We start from the raw sequence: 19,431 nt of genomic DNA on the forward strand, positions 1-19,431 counted from the left end.
TAACTTTCCGTGCTGTCACTTATATTTGCTATCCATAGTAAAGACCAGGCCAGTACATTTGCGGGCCGATAAAAACGGGGCTCCAACTATAAGTGTTATCTTTATCTAGCGGCCAACGACGGTCCGTTATACTCTAAATTGTAGTCAGTATCGCCTACCTTAGCTACTTATGGTAATTGCAAGGCCTGTTCTATGTGCAAAGCTGACTGTGAGGCCTCGAGACGGTCCATTATACTCATAACTATACTTGAACTCACCACTCATAGTAACTGCCGGGCCCGAGCACATGCTCGCTGCTAACTGTAATGTCCCAAATGTACATAATGGGCTAATCCAACAACCGATGGCAGCCCTTCGTATCCGTACGTCGTTTAGCTTTCAAAGCCCCGTGCCTCCAGTTTCGACATCATGTCCACTATATCCGATTAAACGAGCTAGTCGGACATGATGCGATCCAACTGTCCCGGATAATGATATTGATCTACCCGGAGACTTCAAGGACATTCTTCAGTGGAAAGCCACGGTAAAAAATCGGAAAATCGCTACCTTACTGTTGCCTTACTGATTTGCCGACACCGACCAACACGAGCTATGGTTTCGAGACAACCGTTGTCAAACACATTGAAACGTTATTGCTCCGCTTCTCAAACAAGCCAAGTCTCGGCCATACAACAGAACAGCGCGTACTTCAGCCAGATACACACGTTACTTGGTATTCACAGATATCATACCTTGACGCCGTAGGTGTTTTCAAATTAGCAAAGGTGATCCGAGCATTCCAGTTTCGTGCACTGACCTCATCTGTCACACTACAGTCAAACTAATGCAACTTCGAATGTATGCAAAATGCTTCCTGCCCTCTTGACCAGCTTTAAGGACTCAAATGCCAACTTGATCTGCATATGCAGCGTTCCTGGCCTGGTTGGTTTATCATCTTTCCCTTTCCCCCCGTACCAACTTGCACCTCGTTCTAGTCTAGTTCCCACACTGAAGTACTCTGGAAACTCTGTCTAGCGTCCACAGTTCTCGTCCAAACTCTACTGACGAAACCAACCCAAAATTGGCTATTTCTTCCCCAAATCACTATGTGACTTAATCACTACTAAATCTAATTATGGTGTGTTACTGACCTGGTTGTTTTCTATTACCCCAGTCAACTTATACCTCGTTCTAGTTGAGTTCCTACCCGGGACTACTCCATAAGCTCTGTCCAGTAACTGGTGCTCTCAAGCTGACTCTACCTGATAAAAACCAGACCAAAGTCAATTTCTTTCCTCATTTCATTCTCAGGGCGCACTTTCGCGCTTATATATATCCATTTGACGATTTGCTCCATTAAACACCCCTATATCCAACATCACGGAACGCTTCTGCTCGACATAGCAGCCCACACCAACGCTCCGACGCATTTTGGCCATGGTGCAATCGCCGTGAGTATCAACATTCCAGTCCCACCGTCTCATTGACAACTGTCGTTTCACTTCTCCTCTGCGACTTGCCTCTACCAGCGTCTGTGTACTGTTTGCGTGTTCTACCTGACTGAGCTGTCTTTACTGGCCCTGCTTTCCCCCGGCCAAAAAATGGTCACAAACCGCACTTATGACTGCTTGGATGGTTTTCCACCTTGCAGATCTTGTAGCATGCACGAGGGAGAAAACCTTATGTGGTGGACGGGTATGACCTGCAGGGAGGGTCATTCTGTTACGTTGCACCATGGTGCATTCGTATACCTGCCACCACTCCAGTAGCACGGGGCATCACTCATCGCCGATGTTTCTGAGTCTGGCCTTTAAATTCAGGAAATCAAAAAAGTACCGCTGTATTCTGTGTGTTGCTGCTGGTGTTGGGTTCGGTCAAATTATGCATCTGGCAATGCCATAAACCACAGATGAAAAAAACTTACCTACCATCTGAAAAAGAAAGACAAAAGTTCACTTGGGATGGCCCAAAGATACTCTGAAATGCCCATGGCCTACATTGGCGAGCATAGTTGTATCTGCCTTCGTCAGAACAGAGGCTACACCGCACCAAAGACCATTTCGTCACCCAAACAGAGAATACATCTGCTCACCGCTCCTAGTGGTAGGCACGAAAGTTTCCATCGCTATGTACCACCTAAGGATTAGAACAGATAGCAGTGCTTCGGGGACTGGTGACTATTTTTCCTGCACACATTTTCTCTCCTGGTATTGCCCAACTCATGGAATAAACACCCGATTAACCAGTTATCTTGGGAGTTCACTCCCGCCAGCCCTTATATAGCTGATTTCCATGCCATGCTCCTGCGCGCTTATATCGGCTTACACCAGGTCCCTTGTAATACAATACCGTATGCTAGCAAACTCAACCCCTGTTTGCTAGCCTTTTAGTTACAAATCTATTTATTTTCTACTCCATATAATCACTTATCATCACCCTAATCGCGGCAGACGTCAAGTTTTTCTTTCTGTGTATAATAATACATATTATCCCATTTTATGTCCCTTCAAACTCACTTTGTTTTGTGAATCTCCTTCATCCCCTCATCCTCCCAAGCTTTGAACCTCGGACGTTCCCGTTTTGGACGATAGCTGATATCGACTCCACCTGGCCAATAATCTACGACCCCAGGATCACCAAGTGGATCAAGAAAACCTACAATCCCATATCGTTTCCGTACCAGCATGTTTCCTCGACCAGGCTGATATGAATACCGCTGCCCCATGAACTGCATACCCCAGCCGAATCGTCTCAAATGTGACGTCCGTCGCGGGGCTGTTTGAAAAATGAAGCATGTCAGGTCAATGATGGCACGGCACTACCATACTCAGTTTGACAGAACACCCGCAACTGTTCCATTCATCCTCCCAAGCCCTCATACCTATTCGTTTCATTGTCCCCAACGACCACCGTGACATTCATTCAAACCTGTTGGACCACTCGCTCGAATTCAACCACCTCTGTGTCCCCATCCAACCTAACCGCTTCACTTGAATTGCCAACAACAGTGCAACCAATGAGTCTGCTCGTTCTCAGATTGTGCCATATTTTTGGGACTAAACTTGCCGTGTTCTCCCATTTCGAATTATCCCATCTCCATCTCCACTTTTGCTCGTTATTGCTCCGGCCATTTACCCAACCGCCCAAGGTCATTCATGACCAGCAATGATTTTCCAGTTTTACTTCATATCAACTCACTGAGTCGGACCTTATGCACATTGTTCCCTACAGTTTGCGAACGAAACCTTTTATTGTTATTTAAATGAGTACTTCCCACTGTTTATGGCATTGTCTTCTTTTTGCGCTATGACTACTACTCGCAAATCCCTCAGTCATGCCCCATTCTGACTGTAAACGGATGATCATGCCAGACGGTGTGCCACCCACAAGTTGGGAATAAACATTATTATATTGATACCTCTCCAATGGGATCGGGAAGATACCTGCGATCTTATATAAGCTTTGCTCTGCTTCTGAGGATTTTCTTTTTCCTCTCCGCGAAATTGCACATACAAATTTAATCACCTCAAAAGTGAAGTCCGGTACGGGGCTGCCCAGAAACCGAATTATTTCGGTGCAACAATGACGTGGCACTGCTAAGCCCCGTTTGCTAGCACATCTGCAACTATGCACGTCCTTCCTTTGACTGTACCCTGTCGCCCACTTTTTTCATCACATGCAACTACAAACAAACCCTTTATTCTGGTTGTAATCCTACGATCATGGCTGACGGTACGCCACCCACCTGTCGGAATGAAGATCATTACGATTCCGTGGCACTTTGTGGGCACAAAAATCACACCAAGGCGTTCCTATCAGACAGATCATTCCGAGTGAGAATAGGCTCGACCTACTCTTCTCCAGCGCCGGTCTCCATTGGAGTTCCTCAAGGTTCCGTCTTGGGAGCACTCCTGTTTCTGATCTACGTCAACGACCTCTCAGACGTTCTTGCGAGTCCATGTCTACTTTTTGCGGACGACTTGTAATCCTGGAGTTCCAATGCCAGTGCCCTCCAAATGGATGTAGACACTGCCAAGCAGTGGTCGTTGGGCTGGTACCAAAACAGTCCCCCATTCGCACATACGTTTTCATGAGTTCGCATCGACTTCATGCCTATTATCTGCACGTAAATATCGATTACCGTTTTTGAAAACCGGGCGGTGTCGCCTCACTAAAATAGTTAGGAACTGTGACAACTTTTCTCGGGAGGCGTTCTAACTCCCCTCAAAATGCTTTCTAGCAGACCTCTTTGGACTGTTTTTCCTATTTTGGGTCCCCATTGTAGACACGGTTGCCTCGTTACCTCGTTTGAATGGCAGCAATGAACTACTGTGAACCCCCAATGGACCCAAGAATATCTTAACTCCAATGGCAACCTTCAGTGGCTCATCCAAGATGTCCAGTAGGGGGCTTTCCATGAACTCAAACACGGCATCGCGATGATGGTACCGCGACTATCATAATCAGTCTGATGGCTTGCCCGGAGTTCACTTCGTGTCCCATATTTCCCCGATGTGCGTGTTACCTGCAAGATGATTTTGGTCCGTTTAATCTGTGCAAGGACTTTTTTGAACTACGGTTTCAGAAAAATAATTGGGTGTGTCTAGGACGTGACCCTAGCGGCTCAGGTGCTATGTGTAAACATGCCGTCGTAAAAGGGGCATTTACTGAGTGCATACAATTCGTATAAGGATAACGAGAGGGAACACTTTTCACTGGTGGTCTGTTTATCGGCCACTGTACATCCACGAACACTTGGAGATATTTGCATTTCCGTTTCTTCTGCGACAGCCTGCATCCATCTTGAGATTTAATCAAACGTAAATATTATCTGGGGAAAATTCCTCAATTAATATGAGCACCAGAGCCACGTTAGCCCGGCTGAACACTGGTGACACCACCGTACCACGTCGAGGTGGATTTGGTTCTATGCGGTAGACCCAAAAAATAGTGATCTTTTAGGCAGTCTCTTCTGCCGTTGTTCTATATTGAGGGAGTTTTTTATGCTGTTCACTTTAAGGAAATACGATTCGCAGAACGGATTTAGTTTCATTTTCCTTATTACCGTCTACATTTGAATCGCACACCGTGTGAGGTTTACCATTGGTTGCTTGCCAACTACTTTTGATTGAACGTAAGACCTCTTGTTGTCTTTTGAGTAGTATAAGGTTCGCACCAGATTGATCACGTGTTTTTCGTAACAAAAATCAACGTGTGGTGTGTTTGACAAACATCCCAGATATCCGCGTTTTCTCGATGGTCTTCAATGGGTTCGATCACTTTTCCTATTGAGTCCCTGCTACCACGAGCATCATTCGTCACGCTGTCATTAACACATCTATCAGCACGTCCCAGAAAGATTTCCTCAGCGTCAATTAAATCTGATTGATCAGCTACATTGACATCAGTGTGCGGAATACAATTAACGCGCTATTCTCAATTCAAATTATCCACTTATTTGTCAGTAGTTCTATTCCGATTTTCACACTTTCCGGAGGTGGTCGTGCGTCAACCATCACCCCACGGTGTGCGTTGAAATTGCAGAGACTCACTGGTGTCACTGAGTGATGCCTGAAAGTCCGCAGAGAATACTATGCAGGTATATATTCAGCTAAAGCACCCTCGCAAATCCTTGTCAAGCCTTAGCTACGACTGGCGTCTGACTAACTTGGTCTTCACAGTGGAGAACATTTATCACCTCTTGCTCAAGAGCAAACCATTCCGCGCATTGAGGCTCGATGAGCTCCATCTAATGATCATTAAGGTAACGTCGTTCACGCCGGAGAAACGTGTCTACCTTATGTTCCGTCAGTCGTGCGATGAAGATCACCTTCCCTCTGCTTGGACGGAAGCGATTGCCACGCCACCCTGCAAAACTGGTGACTGACTATCGCCCGGTATCTAGAGGCCTACTTGCCTCACTAGCGTGCGGTGGAAGGCGGTGGAACGTCCTCTGACTATTTTATTTATAGCAACTTGACATGCCCAGTTCAACGCGGACTTCTCCAAAACCGCTCTAGCATGATGAATATGCTCGTATTTATGGACTGATTAACCCAGGCCGAATACGAGGGACTCATATTGGATGCCATATTTTTTACCTCTCAAAAGCATTAGACCGGTTCTCACATGCTCCGCTGCCCCAGAAACTCGAGACTTACGGGATCCAATGCCAAAATTTCATACCAGATAAATGCATTCCCATCAGACAGTACATTTTGAGTGAGAATAGGCTCCCCCTACTCTTCTCCAGCGTCGGGCCCCGGGGTTCCTTAAGGCTGCTTTTTGGGAGCAACGTTGTTTCTGATATAGATCAACGACCTTTCAGATGTTTCCATATCTACTTAATGCGGACGATTTAAAATCTTGGAATTCAAATGCCGAACCCCCTAAAATGGATTTAGACGCCAAAGTAGTAATCGTTGGACTTGCACCATCCTCCGAATGACGAAAATTGCATCCACTTGCCTTTCGGACGGGATTCAGCGAAGGCCTTCTTCGTGTATGGGTGAGAGGATATTACTATGCCAAAAAGGATTTGGGTGTCTGAGCCTCTTCAAGCTTGTCCTTTTAACCGCAGCATGAGAAGACAACTCAAAAGGCATTCAGCATTCTACAAATTGGTCGGCTCTCGTAAGAGAGAAGATGAACTTCCGAATGCTCTATGAAGCCCACGTCAGACCGCCTTTTGAATGTGCCAGGCTGCAAGAGGGACCTAACCTCCATTGAGAGTATCCAGCGAACTGCCACGAAAATCGTTATAGGCCCTTAATCCGTGGGCCGTGAAACACATCTCACGGTGCTTGACTTCTTTCCCCAGGAAGATCGTTGCCTCCGAGGAGACCCAATCATCATTACACCCTGTTTGAACCAGCATTTGCCAACAAGCCTTTCACCGTCGACCCGGATGACACGGCGGGGACATATTAAGAAGATTTTCATGCTCAAAGCGCACACTTTTATTCAGGAATTTTTTTCTATTCTGGACATTTGTTTTGTGGAATAACCTTCCTGTGATAGTTGTCCAAACCTCATCCAGAACCCAGTTTAAAACAGTCAGACACTTTTTATTCGAGTCCTCGCTGTGGCAAGCTTGTTGTCCCGCGCTGGCAGCTTATGGAGCATTGCTACGCCATTTTTTCACTTGTTCCTTCCAGACAAATGACAACCACTGAACGACCAAGACAAAGCCAATCAGGGCATCTTGGGCGAAGTCCTTAATACCGTGTATTAACCCATGAATCCGTGACTCCCTGAATCGACAGGTCACCATGGCTTTTGTATCCGAATTTAATACCCACGCTTTGGGACGCAGCTGATACTTCGGTTCATAATAGTTACTGTTACTGCCCTTCACTATGGGCGCACTGCTTATCGTTGGTTCATTTATCGACAGTTCCCGTTTTCCAAGTACTCCCCAATTTCGCGCGACTGGGCTGACTAAACAACAGTCGTAGGTGCACAATTTGACGCGCCAGTTTTTGACCTATGGTGACGGAATTTTGACTCACATTAAATCACTTGCCCATGTGTTTGTCTCAAAGCCCTGGGGCGTGTCCAAAACCTAACTGCCTTTCTGTAGTGGTGCGGATGAACTGAACACCATAAATTGATGTGCCCGAGTAAAAGCCGCACGCTTCAGATTTCTACCCGTATTCCGCGGTGTGTTGTTTTCACATTCTCAAATGACGTTCTTTTTAACTCAGAACGCATTTTCTTTCGCTCCCACTGTAATATGCACGCTATGGAGAACCAGGGGGTTCTTTTTAACTCAGAACGCATTTTCTTTCGCTCCCACTGTAATATGCACGCTATGGAAGAACCAGGGGACAGTGATTCTCCAAAGACAGGTGTTCACGACAATTTCTGTGGATGGAAAACAGAAACAAAGCTCATGAGCCAAAGCCCAGTAAGCAAGGTTGTACATCACCAGTACTTATATATGAATCAATCAAAAGGACAGACGCCGTATACTACACCCACCGTTTTCGTATTACGCAAGACTGATCGAAGGTACACAGGGCGCAAGACAACCAATGGTATCGCGCACAGTGATCCGGATTGCACAACCTCTCTATGGGTCTGGCAAACCGCAGACAGTAGCGTCCGTCGCTGTTCCTTTTACGAAACATTTTGAGATGACCCGTCTCGTGCACCGATAGGTGGAGTTTGACAACCACCAAATCTGGTCGTATGGCTCCCCGAACGGAGTTGTCTCGCAGCATATTGACCTATTAAACTACCCCCGAGAACCAACACCTCAGGCGCTTAAAGGCGTGGAAACTCGTTATCGTCTGGTGTGACCCGTGCACAGCTTCGTGGTGGAATTTGCTCCGGTGACGCCACCTCCAGCGATGTTCAAGGAGATGCGTTTAGCCTTAGGAGGTCGGAAGGGAGTTGGACCATACTCCTTCAAACGTTTCCAGCTAACAAAACCAAGGTATAGCGCTTTGGGCTGTTAGCTCTAATTGTTGAGCTGGAGCACCCTGTCAGTGCCTAACTGCCGTGCCACCAGAAGGAAGCACGAGGGCTGGGATACTCCCAGGTTGCCCAAGCCTAAACGGGAAGCCGAGAGGCAGAGGTCCGTTCGAACCCACGGACCTTCCGGTCAGCAAATTCGCTCTCTAACCACTTGAGCCATCACGTCCCCGATGTACTTCACTGTTAAACATCTCAGGCACGTGCCTAACGGTCGCGAGTTCGTGATTTTCACCATATAGACTTATCTACGCTTTACCATCGAGCGCTGACACACTTTAACTCGGTCTAGCTTTTCCAGTTCTATCCAAGAAGACTGGATGGTGGCCCTGAGACTACCATGGCTTATGGCTCACTTTATAGGACTTGATTATATATCTTATTGTAGGCCGTACTTTGTTATATTATTTGCTCTGTCTTTGTGGCGTACGAGGTCGTACAGATGGAATCCCCCCACAGCTGTCATTGTGCTCTACAGAGTAAGCAGAGGAACGTCAAATCTTGATTCCTAGGCACACGAGTGAATATCCAAACTAGCTTACTTCCCAGGATTAATAAATGGTCTTCCAGAACTTGGTGTCGTTATTCTGTCAAATTTGAAATAGCATGGCTTGGCCTCAATATGGGACCTGACATTTTGGGATTGGACATTTTAGCCCACGTTCGACGACGGATGTCTGTGATGTATTTCAGACTTACGGTGGATGAACAGGTTGCCGACTGGCAATCAGACGGCATTGTTAAGCAATTCTACTTCTCTTGGAAGCCACCCAAATGCACTTTCTTTGGTTTGCGAGATGGCCCAAGTGGTTAGAGCGCGAATTTACTGACCGGAAGGTCCGTGGTTCGAACCCGACCTCCGCCACTCGACTTCCCCTGTCTAGACTTGGACAACCTGGCAGTATCACAGCCCTCGTGCTTCCTTCGGGTGGCATGGCAGCCAGGCACCGGAAGATTGCTACAGCTGAACGCTTCTTTGGTTTGCACATCCTGTTCGTTGGTCCAACGGTTAACTGATCTGACGTTTGCTGTCATGGTTGCCATGTCCAGGATGGAGGTTTTCAAAAACAAAACGTCAACTCAGATCACTTTCATTACATCGGTGTGAAAAAACATGTATGGGAAGGTGGTATTTTCTAGAAATCCTATGGGAAAATATAACCAAATAGAAAAGATCAAATCTTCATTGTAAGAATGGGCGTTTCATCGACTTGCTCGTTAATTTGTGATGAACTGGTATAGCTGTTTTAAGACCGCCGAGCCAACGGAGTTCCTAATATGGCGAGCTCCAAAAGACCCGTGTCTTGGATGGCGGTAGCGTAAGTGTTTGATGACTCAATCTTAATGTCGTCACTCTGACTCAACAGTGAAACTGAAACTGCTGCCTCTACGGACTTGGTCGCCGGCCTTTGTTCCTAAATAGCCACAACTTATGATATCAGTGGAGTCGACTCGCCCTTTTGCAGGAGACTGTTGCAGTGAGGCACACTGGATACTAAGAAAGAGATCAGTGCTTCGAACTCAACCCTGGATTTTCAATATCTTCTGCCCAGCCCGGGGTAACTTGACCGTATTTTGACTCACGCACCTTCTTTGAGTAGCGTGACAGCATCGAGAGGGTGTGGTTTTTGTATACAGCTTATCGTTTTCAAGTCAGTTTGTGCTGTAAATTTCAGTTATGTGGTTTCTCTATCCATAGGGATATCAAATGCTGTCCGATATTTCCTTTTCGGACGATGGTATTCATATTCTTGTTCATGACTTGATATGCGGAACCGATCCATATCCTATTATCTCACACCAGCTGCTTGAGCTGCTCGGACGCTTCCTGAGAAATGGATCAGTGGGATCACGTAGGTTGTCAAAGTAACTATTCCCTTCATTGCAGTTTCAAATTGTCATAGTCTGTCACCAATTCCAGAAACGCTGCACGCCGTTCCTTGGTCTGGATCCATCACAACAAAGCTTTCTGATTCAGGTATATTACATCTTTTTCGCGTGAGTTGTTTCAGATGGTCGCTTTTTTGGGTCTGGATACTGTAGTCAGTCAAATTTCTTCTGCGGCGTTACCGCAAACATGGGGATCACTTGATGACGTTGATTGGGCACACTTTTTGGCGTTGGTCAGTACACTTATAGTTGCAACAAAAGGTGGTGTTGCCGTGGTCAAAGGTAAGTATAATTTTGGCTTTCGCTCATATTCTGACAAGAATGACGAAATCATTGACGAACTTGGTATGAAAAGGGATATCAAATGGCGATATCAGATGGCAGCTAAGTATCGCTGTAACGGTTATTCTGTTTGTCAGTCTTGAGAACCTTTGTACCGTCGCTGAAAGCGCAGTTTCTGGTTTAATCTCGTAACACTTGAACGTGTGAACACTAATTTCGTCGTTCATCCGGTCATTCCTCATTTGGTGTTACAGTTTAAGTGGAAACACAAGAGGGACAATATGGAGGAAATAGTATTTGCCCTTCCTTCATGTGCGGTCTATCATAAAGGGGATCATGGAACTCTTATATACTAATAGAGGAGCTGTCTGTCTTCAATATCTCCGTTGGAGGGCTCCTTTGCTCTGCAGTACGCGTGCGGTTTTTTGTATATCCAGCCTCCATGACTAAATGCTGCCATTTTGACGTGGTGGTCAGGCTTGAGCGCCGCAAGGTCTCGAATTTAGGTAGGCCAAAGGGAAGCTGTCAGACTAAGAGCAGCAAGACGCCGTACTACTAATTATACTGTTGTGCAGCAGTCTGGCAGAAAATCCCTCTGTGATGGGATTGTGCAGGCAGTAAGGTGTTTCCACCAGTTGACCACTATGTTCATGCTTATGGAAGCAACGATGTTATTTTCCTCCGAAGAAGGGCGGGTTAGAAATGGCCTTACTCGCCTCGCTCTTGGGCTAAGTCGATCTCCCACGGACGAGCTCTGAACAGAAAAGCAACCCTTGTGGGTGGTACTCGTATCAGAGACTAGAGGCGAACAAAACTCCTATTCCAATTGCTTCGTAAGTCAGATGCGTGGTTCAAAGACTCAGAATGGGGTCAAAGACCCAAGTAAAACTTCTTCCGCCTGGCCAAATGATAAGTATCATTTATCATCGCAGTGTTTAGTTCACCGACCGTTTACAATTCCTTCCAAGCAAACGTCACTGGATCGCTTAGCTGTCAGCTAGGTGACTAGCGTACCTTACCCAACCAACTGCCCGATAATAGCAAATTTGCGATACTCTTAATCGTAGGAGCCTTCAGCGCTTATACTCTGTCAAATTGGCAGACATACACTGCACGCCAATACCATATACTGTCTTATACTGTCTTTAAAGCACGAATACATAACTCAGGTGTGGGGATACACCTTAAAACCACTGGGGAAACTCAGCTTTTTCACATGGTGTCTGATGATCCAGGAGCAAAGGATTGGGGAATATAGGGTGTAGTAGTTGCACCCATACCCATGGCTGAAAATGCTTTGCTGAATTAGATTCTATTGAACAGTCGTCCTTGCGCCATTTGGTTATCCAGCTCGATCAGTAAATACTGGTGAGCAGATTGTAAACCTTAGCCGCCAGTCAGAAGAGATGGAGTTAGAGGCATCACGTCCAAAGCGTGAGAAGATATCAGGACCGGATCGAAAGACTTGAATTCAGCCCTCTTCAATCAAGATATGGAATCTAGTTTTCCACCTGACAAAACTGCATGTGGAATGGAGAGATTTAATCAGAATAGGACACCTCATTAATCCTCCCTGTTTTTCAAAAAGTGTACGCAAACATCGTGTGAAAACCACCTGTCATTAGCAGGGTGGCTGAGGCATCGAGGGTGCTTCCTGGTCTATTTGACTGAACACACATGGGTATCTATGGTTTTAGTCATAGAGAAGGATGCGCCGATCATATATTTACTCCAGGAGAATTCTGAATAGTGACATTGCTTGACACGATCACAGTAGTCATTTTCGATATGGAAGCTACCTTTCATTCTGTTGATCGTTGGGTTTAATAGCGGTGTCTCTGGAGCAACGGTATTCTCCACAAATTCTTGTTCAACTCCCCTGAACGCGTGAAGGCTTGCAATAATCTCTTGCCCACGTTTACTACAGCTAGTGCTGTTCGGCGGAGCTGTCTTCCTTCCCATTTTTTCTATTATCTTTGGTACGCACTAGCAGACCTTGCATTTCCTTTGATGTTTTCTTTACAGGTCTGATCTACCAGTTGCTGACCCGTGTGTTCCAGACTTCTCCGGAACATGAAGGCTCCGATGGAACAGGTTTAGTGAACGCGGAGTTTTTGGACTTGGAAGGAGATGACGATCGCAGGGTAGAGGTCAGAAGATTGACTTCTGTGGGTAGTGCGCTAAATTCTTTCACTTTGGCGCTCTTATTGGCTCGACAGCTGTCTTCGGAGGATATTCGGCTCACCGGCTTTTCTTACTCCCAGTGGTGGTCCGAGACATTCGGTTCAGACGCTTTGGGAACCCAGGAATGTCTGCTACGTTCGAGAGCTGATGTGATTCTTCTATCTAGTCTGCTTTTGGAACTTCTACCATTAGAGTTTGATCCACGTCTTTTGCAAGTTCAAATCACCAGCAAGCCGATTCACTCAGGTTCGGCTCTGGGGAAAAAGTCAGTAAACAAGCAAAAGTTTAACCAGCCGACCAATGTAGATGAAAACATCTCCACGCCAATACCAAACCACATGGAGTTACTTGTTTCCGATGCCCTGTCCGAGCTGGACTTATTGGACTCTGCTTATGCGGAATCTTGTGTGCAGCGTTGGAATGATTACGTGGAAGTCGGGCGTGGAAGGTTGGCTGAATTACGTGTAAGCTAACTTTTTGTGTCACTTTTTGTTGAAATCGGTGGTTCATCAGCAGCACGAAGAAAGCCACTGTGTCACCAGACGATTGTTGAATATAACCGTAAAGCTGCTATAAAAGGGTGCTGGTCCTGTTTTTGTGAAGGCACCAAAAAGCGTCATTTTTCGTGAACCTAATCCACGCGTTTTGTTACAAATAGGAGCTCATACTAATTCTGGTTGCATGGCGCTTCGTCTATTTGATAAACCTTTCTGATATGTGCTTAAAGTGTACTTAAAGTGTAGCAACTGAAAACAGCCGTTAATGGGCTTTAATACTTCTCGTTCACTAACCTCAGCTTTCTTCCTCCAGAATTTCAAGTTTCTGTGCTCAACTTTTTATCCACGGCTTCCCGTGTGCTTTGAATAACCGCGGACTAGCTTTATGTGATCCCTCCATCATTTAGTCACTACAGCTCCTGATTCCCAGCCTTGTTAAGGGCTGACATGTTGGCTACAAAGTAGAAGTGATGGGTCCTGAGAAGATGGTAACTTAGTAACGTCTTTAAAGTACCATTACCCATGGAACTCATCTGAAAGTCTTAGGCCCCCATCTGTTATCCGTGGGACGCGGTCAGCATCGATTACTTATTTTGCTAGAAATTTGTAGTGCCTCTCCCTCCATGAGAAACCTCCCAAGATGAAACAATCTGTTTCAAAAAACGGTTTAAACAACCCCAGTTATTTCTACCCTAGTTACCCTCCAGTAAACGAAATCCCTAGAGCGGAACGGAAAAACGCCCTATGAGAAACATCAGCTCCCAATATGAAATACCTTCTGGTCAATATACAAGCTTCGTGTAAGTTTCCGTCGAAATCAAGCGAGACTAAGCTTGAGGTAGCTCAGAGATTCTTGCAAGGACTCTTACAGAAGGAGCAGTTTTTTACGTCTCCCGGATTATCTTTCCTGAGGGAATGGTTGTACAAAAATTGCCGTGCGATGTAAGGAGCTAATTTCGGTGACCATGCATGTAAACCTCTGGCCTTGAGTGGAGGCCACATCGCCTCCTTCGGAAGGGGTGTTTCTTTCACCCTCATGCTGAATGTGCGATATGATGAAAACGATCACCTGCATGTAAACACTTGACCACTGAGCTTCTCGACACTTCTGGTGGTCTCGTCACAGTTCAGAGTGGCGCAAGCACGGAGTTGACCAACCTTTGACCTGACATTTGTCAAACATGCATGGTTGGAGACGCTGTATGCTCTGTCTGTTGACCTATGTCGGTGGTGTTGTTATCAGTTTCTATCCAGTGTCTGAGTGAGTGTCTGGAGGTTTTGTCACCCTGAAACGATTGTGATAGCTCGACAATAAGTCCCTCTCCCATCCGCTTTTATTCTTCTTCTCACAAGAAGGCTTTCAAATAGATTATGGTTGTATGGCGGTGAAGAATAAGTTTGAACACTGCCCCATCCGCTTTTATTCTTCTTCTCACAAGAAGGCTTTCAAATAGATTATGGTTGTATGGCGGTGAAGAATAAGTTCTGAACACTGCTGTTGCGCTGCCGATGGTGATGATGATGTTCGTTGCAATTCTTTCCTTGGTGGCGTGAGCCCTGAAGGTCACTTAGAATTCTAAAAATAAGGCAAACCTGTTGTATTGGGAAGGACGCTAGGAGTTCAAGTTTGAAAAAGAGGATGGTGGAAGAATGAAGTTCAAATAGCGGTGATGTAGAAAGTTGAACGATACCCCGGGGAGCGGGTGGTAACGTATAAGCCCATAAGCCAGTAATTTGTAAAAAATGAATGGAGTTACTCCGAAGAAGAGACATTTTGCTTAGTGACACTCCCATTTGATGCCCTTTTAGGAGCTACAACAGCAACAACAACAAGAACAGGATCCCTCGACAACTGATCTGTTCCACTCCACACCTGGTTGGGACGAGGTATGTGGATGGCTGACGGAAATGACCAAGCAGTCTACAGATGGACGAGCCCAACGTCTGCCTCATGGACTGACAGAGGCAGCATTGTTTCAGTAAGTACCAACCCAATGCCACAGGTTTGGTTTTTTTTCAGGGTGCACCATCCATGGGAACAACGAAGTGGGTATGGTAGAATCCTGATAGGGCGTATCCGAGACCAAGGTGATTCTGTGCACCTCCCTGAGTTTTTTGAAGCCTTTTCAAACTTGTATTCACATTTGCTTCCAAAAAAAATAATCCAGCGACCAGCTTGTTTCCGGTCCGTTGCTGCTAGTGGTCACAGCCATGCGAATGCCCAATCCATACTGCCGCTGCACGATTGTTTCTACACTACTGATATGGAAATAGTAGTATAAATAATATAATAATGATAATAACAATATAACAAAATATCTGGAGGTTGCTGGATCTCTGTGTGTAAGAAACTGTCGTTTACCTGTGTGCGAGATCCACCATTTTTGACACTTAACCATGGAAATTTTCATTATTTGCATAACCTCTCGGAAATTCATCAGACGGCCTGTTAGAGGTCTCAGTGATATTCCAATCCCTGGTGGCATTGGTTCTCAGACGGGAAGAGACATCGCTGCAGATTGTTTGGTCGTGGCAAAGATTTGGAAAGCTGCTAAAACGTCGGAGATGTTAGATGCAATATCAAAGATCGACAGAAAAATTATAGATTGAATGTGGAAGGCGAAAAGGCCAGCAGGCCCCACCGAGACTCGAACTCGGGTCGCTGGATTCAGAGTCCAGAGTGATAACCGCTACACCATGGGGCCATGTGTAGGAGTGCCATATGATGTTACAAGTCCATTTGCCGAATTGACCTCCGTCTGGTAGAGTAGACATGGATGGTCGCAAGTGTAAACCAGGTCACCTACACAACGGTGTTTTACAGAATGTGATTAGCTTTTGGCGACAGTAACTGTCTTACTGACGAAGGCGAACTTCATTCCATTGTTCTACCAATCATCCGTGACTGTGTGTGTGTGTTAATTAGTGCGCGTGTGGTCGACTAGCTGACCCCCTCACCTGTCCTGCCCGATCCAGTGTTGACGGAATAACTGTTGTTGTCATTGTGGGAAAACGCTCACTGAGGAGTCGCAATTTGGAGTTTCAATTTTATTCGAGTTCATCGTTCGCGCATATCAATGGCCTTTCAGGATGACGAACATCGGACTCGCTTGGGATAATATACTCGCCGAACAGTAGGTGTACATGGTTCAACTGCTGGCGCGATCATAGATTTACAAGACTGATCAGCTCTAATAAAAGCGGAATTCCATTGCTTCTTGTCTGTGATGTGGATAACCAGAAAAGTGATACGTCCGACTTGTTGCTCCGTGAATTTCTGGTACTGTACACAAATACAATGGGCGACTTTGTTTTAGCTAGAGGGGGGTGTTCTGTTGGTTGTTCGCGTATCTTCCCATGGTAAGGCGATTCCCATCAACGAGTAAACAGGTTGGCCGTCGAGTCGGTTGCAGTTTCGTATGGATTGGCACATAACACCGGATGTTTCACTCGGAAACTGGAAACCAGATTCATTACCACCTCTAAAGACTCCACTTTGGAGTGCTTATGAGGAAGGTGGAATAGCTTTCCTCACAAACTGAACATTCGTCTTTAGTTTTTGTGCTCTTGTCTTCTATTCACTTAAACTTGCTCAGGACTAGACAGGGAAAGTCGAGTGGCAGAAGTCGGGTTCGAACTGGTCGGCGCTGCCATCAACGAAGACAAATACTGCGAACCCCCACATTTCAGCTTACTCCAAAAGATGGATTGGAATGGTGAAGAACACCATGTCCCCTGTAATGTCGTCAGTGTCCGTCAGCCATTTCGCTACCCATGTGTGTTTCGGTTAGCTTAGGCTCCCGTTAGATGTTTCACCTTACAACCCACACTTTATTGATTTCCAACCGAGTTGAGTTAGTGTGGAAAATTTCGAAGTTGAAACAAGTGCAAATAAGAAATTGATCAGCTGCACCATCCTTCAGTGTTTAGTTGCCATGTCAGCGGAAGGAGGCACGAGGGCTGAGATAATGCCAGGTTGCCCAAGGTTAGTTAGGAGCAGTCGAGATGCTGAGTTTAGGTTCGAACCACAGACATTCTGGTCCGTAACCACTGAGCTCAGCCTAATGGAATAAAATGTTATAATCTGACTTTTCGGTTGCCGTGGGCAACCTCTTCCAAGGATTCATGCCCTCCGTCCAGCTGCGTTTTCAAGAGAGGCACGCTGATGCGATCGCGAGGTAGTTGTAGTGCACACTTACAGAACCGTAAGTTAATGGCGTGATCGAGTGTGGAGGAATAAAGGCTACACAGATGAGGTGATGAGTCATTCACTGATTACCTCTGCTTATGGGACATACGCACTCCTTTGCTTACTGATTCTTTTCTAGCTTCTCGGGCCTCCGTAGGGAAGCTATCAAGCATCTAGACCAGGAAAGCCAATTTCCGATCGAACGCTCAAGCAGTCGATCAATTCAGCAACTACCGAAGAGTGTTCAGGCACGCCAAAGAAGCATGACCAGCGACTATGTGTGTCCACCAAATACCGGTCAAACAGCCTGGGCCAATGTCAACGGTACGCTTTAAATACCGTGAAAATCTTTGTAACTTTCACACTCGCTTGTCTGGAATTGTGTTCCTTGTTGGCGAGTCTTTTTTCGACACTAAGACACTCCCGTTTAGCAGTTTGCGTACTTAACCGTTCGGCCATGAGCGGATGTTCAGCAATGTGATTAACTTGCACTTTGGCAGTATTTAGCATCACTCAGCCCTCAACTACGGAAATTCGACTGCCCCTATCCCACTTCCTGTGCAGAGAACTAACAAGACATACAGCGTTGATGCACACAGTAGGATACTGTGGTCCATGAAGGCATTCGTTTTAATCCCTTTATTTATCCGCTGTACCTTGTATTTTTCTGACAGGCCACGTCGACTGCGTGCCACCTTGATCCCTGCCTTACTGCACGCCCCTGAAATCGATAAACTCTCAGATGAGCTACGTGAAGCCCGAACGAGGCTGATTGCAAGCATGAACCAGGCTGGCCTCGGCCACATCTTGATGGAGAGCAATGATCCGGGGGACGTGCAGCAGAAGCGTACACGCGGACCATCCACCAAACGGCCATCTGCCGCTCTGCCCGCTCGAGGGAAGACACGGAGAAAATGTTGAGCCGAACAAACATCCCAGTTTCCTCCCTTTTCGGATTACTTTTTATTTTTATCGCCCTTATTTTTACGGCCAGAATCTATCCTCCCCATTTCGTCTCCTGCCTCTTGATGGTCCAACACTAAACAGCATACAATTCTTGTCAAGACCTTATGCCTGACTTTTGATTGTATGAGAAAGGCGTCCCTAAGTAGGTGCAATCGGCACGTGGCTGTCGCCTTTTTTCCTCATAAATTTGGCTACTGTAGTGCTGTTCAGTAGTTAAATTTTTAATACGTTGCAATCTATGTTACCTCTGGTCACGTGGAGCCGGCCAAAAATCATCTCTTTTTTCAGGAACCTAGAAACTGAGATCAACCGAGAGTAGTATAGTTTATTTTAAAGTTAGTCATTAACAAGCAGTGTAGAACCATTCTCTGACAGGTGTCACGTTTGTGTCACAGGTGATGCAGGTTCACAAAAGCTGATCTGGCCTTCCCAGTCCGGACGGAAATATCGTCTTTGGCCAGACCGCCGGGACTGATAAAGCTGGAAGGTGACCAAGCTCAGACACCGAAGGTGTGACGAATGTTTGTTGCTGCCGACCAGGCATGCCAAATAGGAGGCTAATTTGAACTCTAACAGAATGGTCACCAGACGACTGGACGGTAGCATCAGTCGTGTTTTTCATGGGCTTCAAAAGTCGTGAGCATACAGATGCGATAAAAAAACGGCGTTCAGATGCATCAGTTCCTCCATCCAGTTGGTCCATGCTTCTGGCACCGCCAGGATCTAAATCACAATTCATAGCCACTTTATAACGGTTATAGGATGGGTGTACATTTTGGATGTTCACATCTTTCGATTCTGTTTAGAGTATATTTAGTGTTGTTGACTATATCTAAGTTGCAGTAATGCTCTCAGAGTTGTTTTCGCTTTAGTCGATTCGTCTAAATTTTACTCACAATACAAAGTGATTGTCAGCATTCGCGCGTCTCGGGTCAATTTGATTTCTTTTGACTATATATTATATAT

At 45.9% G+C, this 19,431-nt stretch overlaps 1 protein-coding gene across 1 annotated transcript in view; it reads right to left on the reverse strand.

The window, feature by feature from the left end:
* Positions 1-10,504: 10,504 nt before the first annotated feature.
* Positions 10,505-19,431, reverse strand: part of T265_10071 (hypothetical protein) — a gene marked incomplete at both ends in the record, with an annotated part of 12,234 nt that continues 3,307 nt past the window's right edge. Inside the window, one exon of the mRNA XM_009176337.1 lies at positions 10,505-10,659. Within this exon, the coding sequence (XP_009174601.1) occupies positions 10,505-10,659 (155 nt within the window). The remainder of the gene's footprint in view (positions 10,660-19,431) is intronic.

This window comes from Opisthorchis viverrini, assembly GCF_000715545.1.
Source record: "Opisthorchis viverrini unplaced genomic scaffold opera_v5_327, whole genome shotgun sequence".
Taxonomy (NCBI): Eukaryota; Metazoa; Platyhelminthes; class Trematoda; order Opisthorchiida; family Opisthorchiidae; genus Opisthorchis; species Opisthorchis viverrini.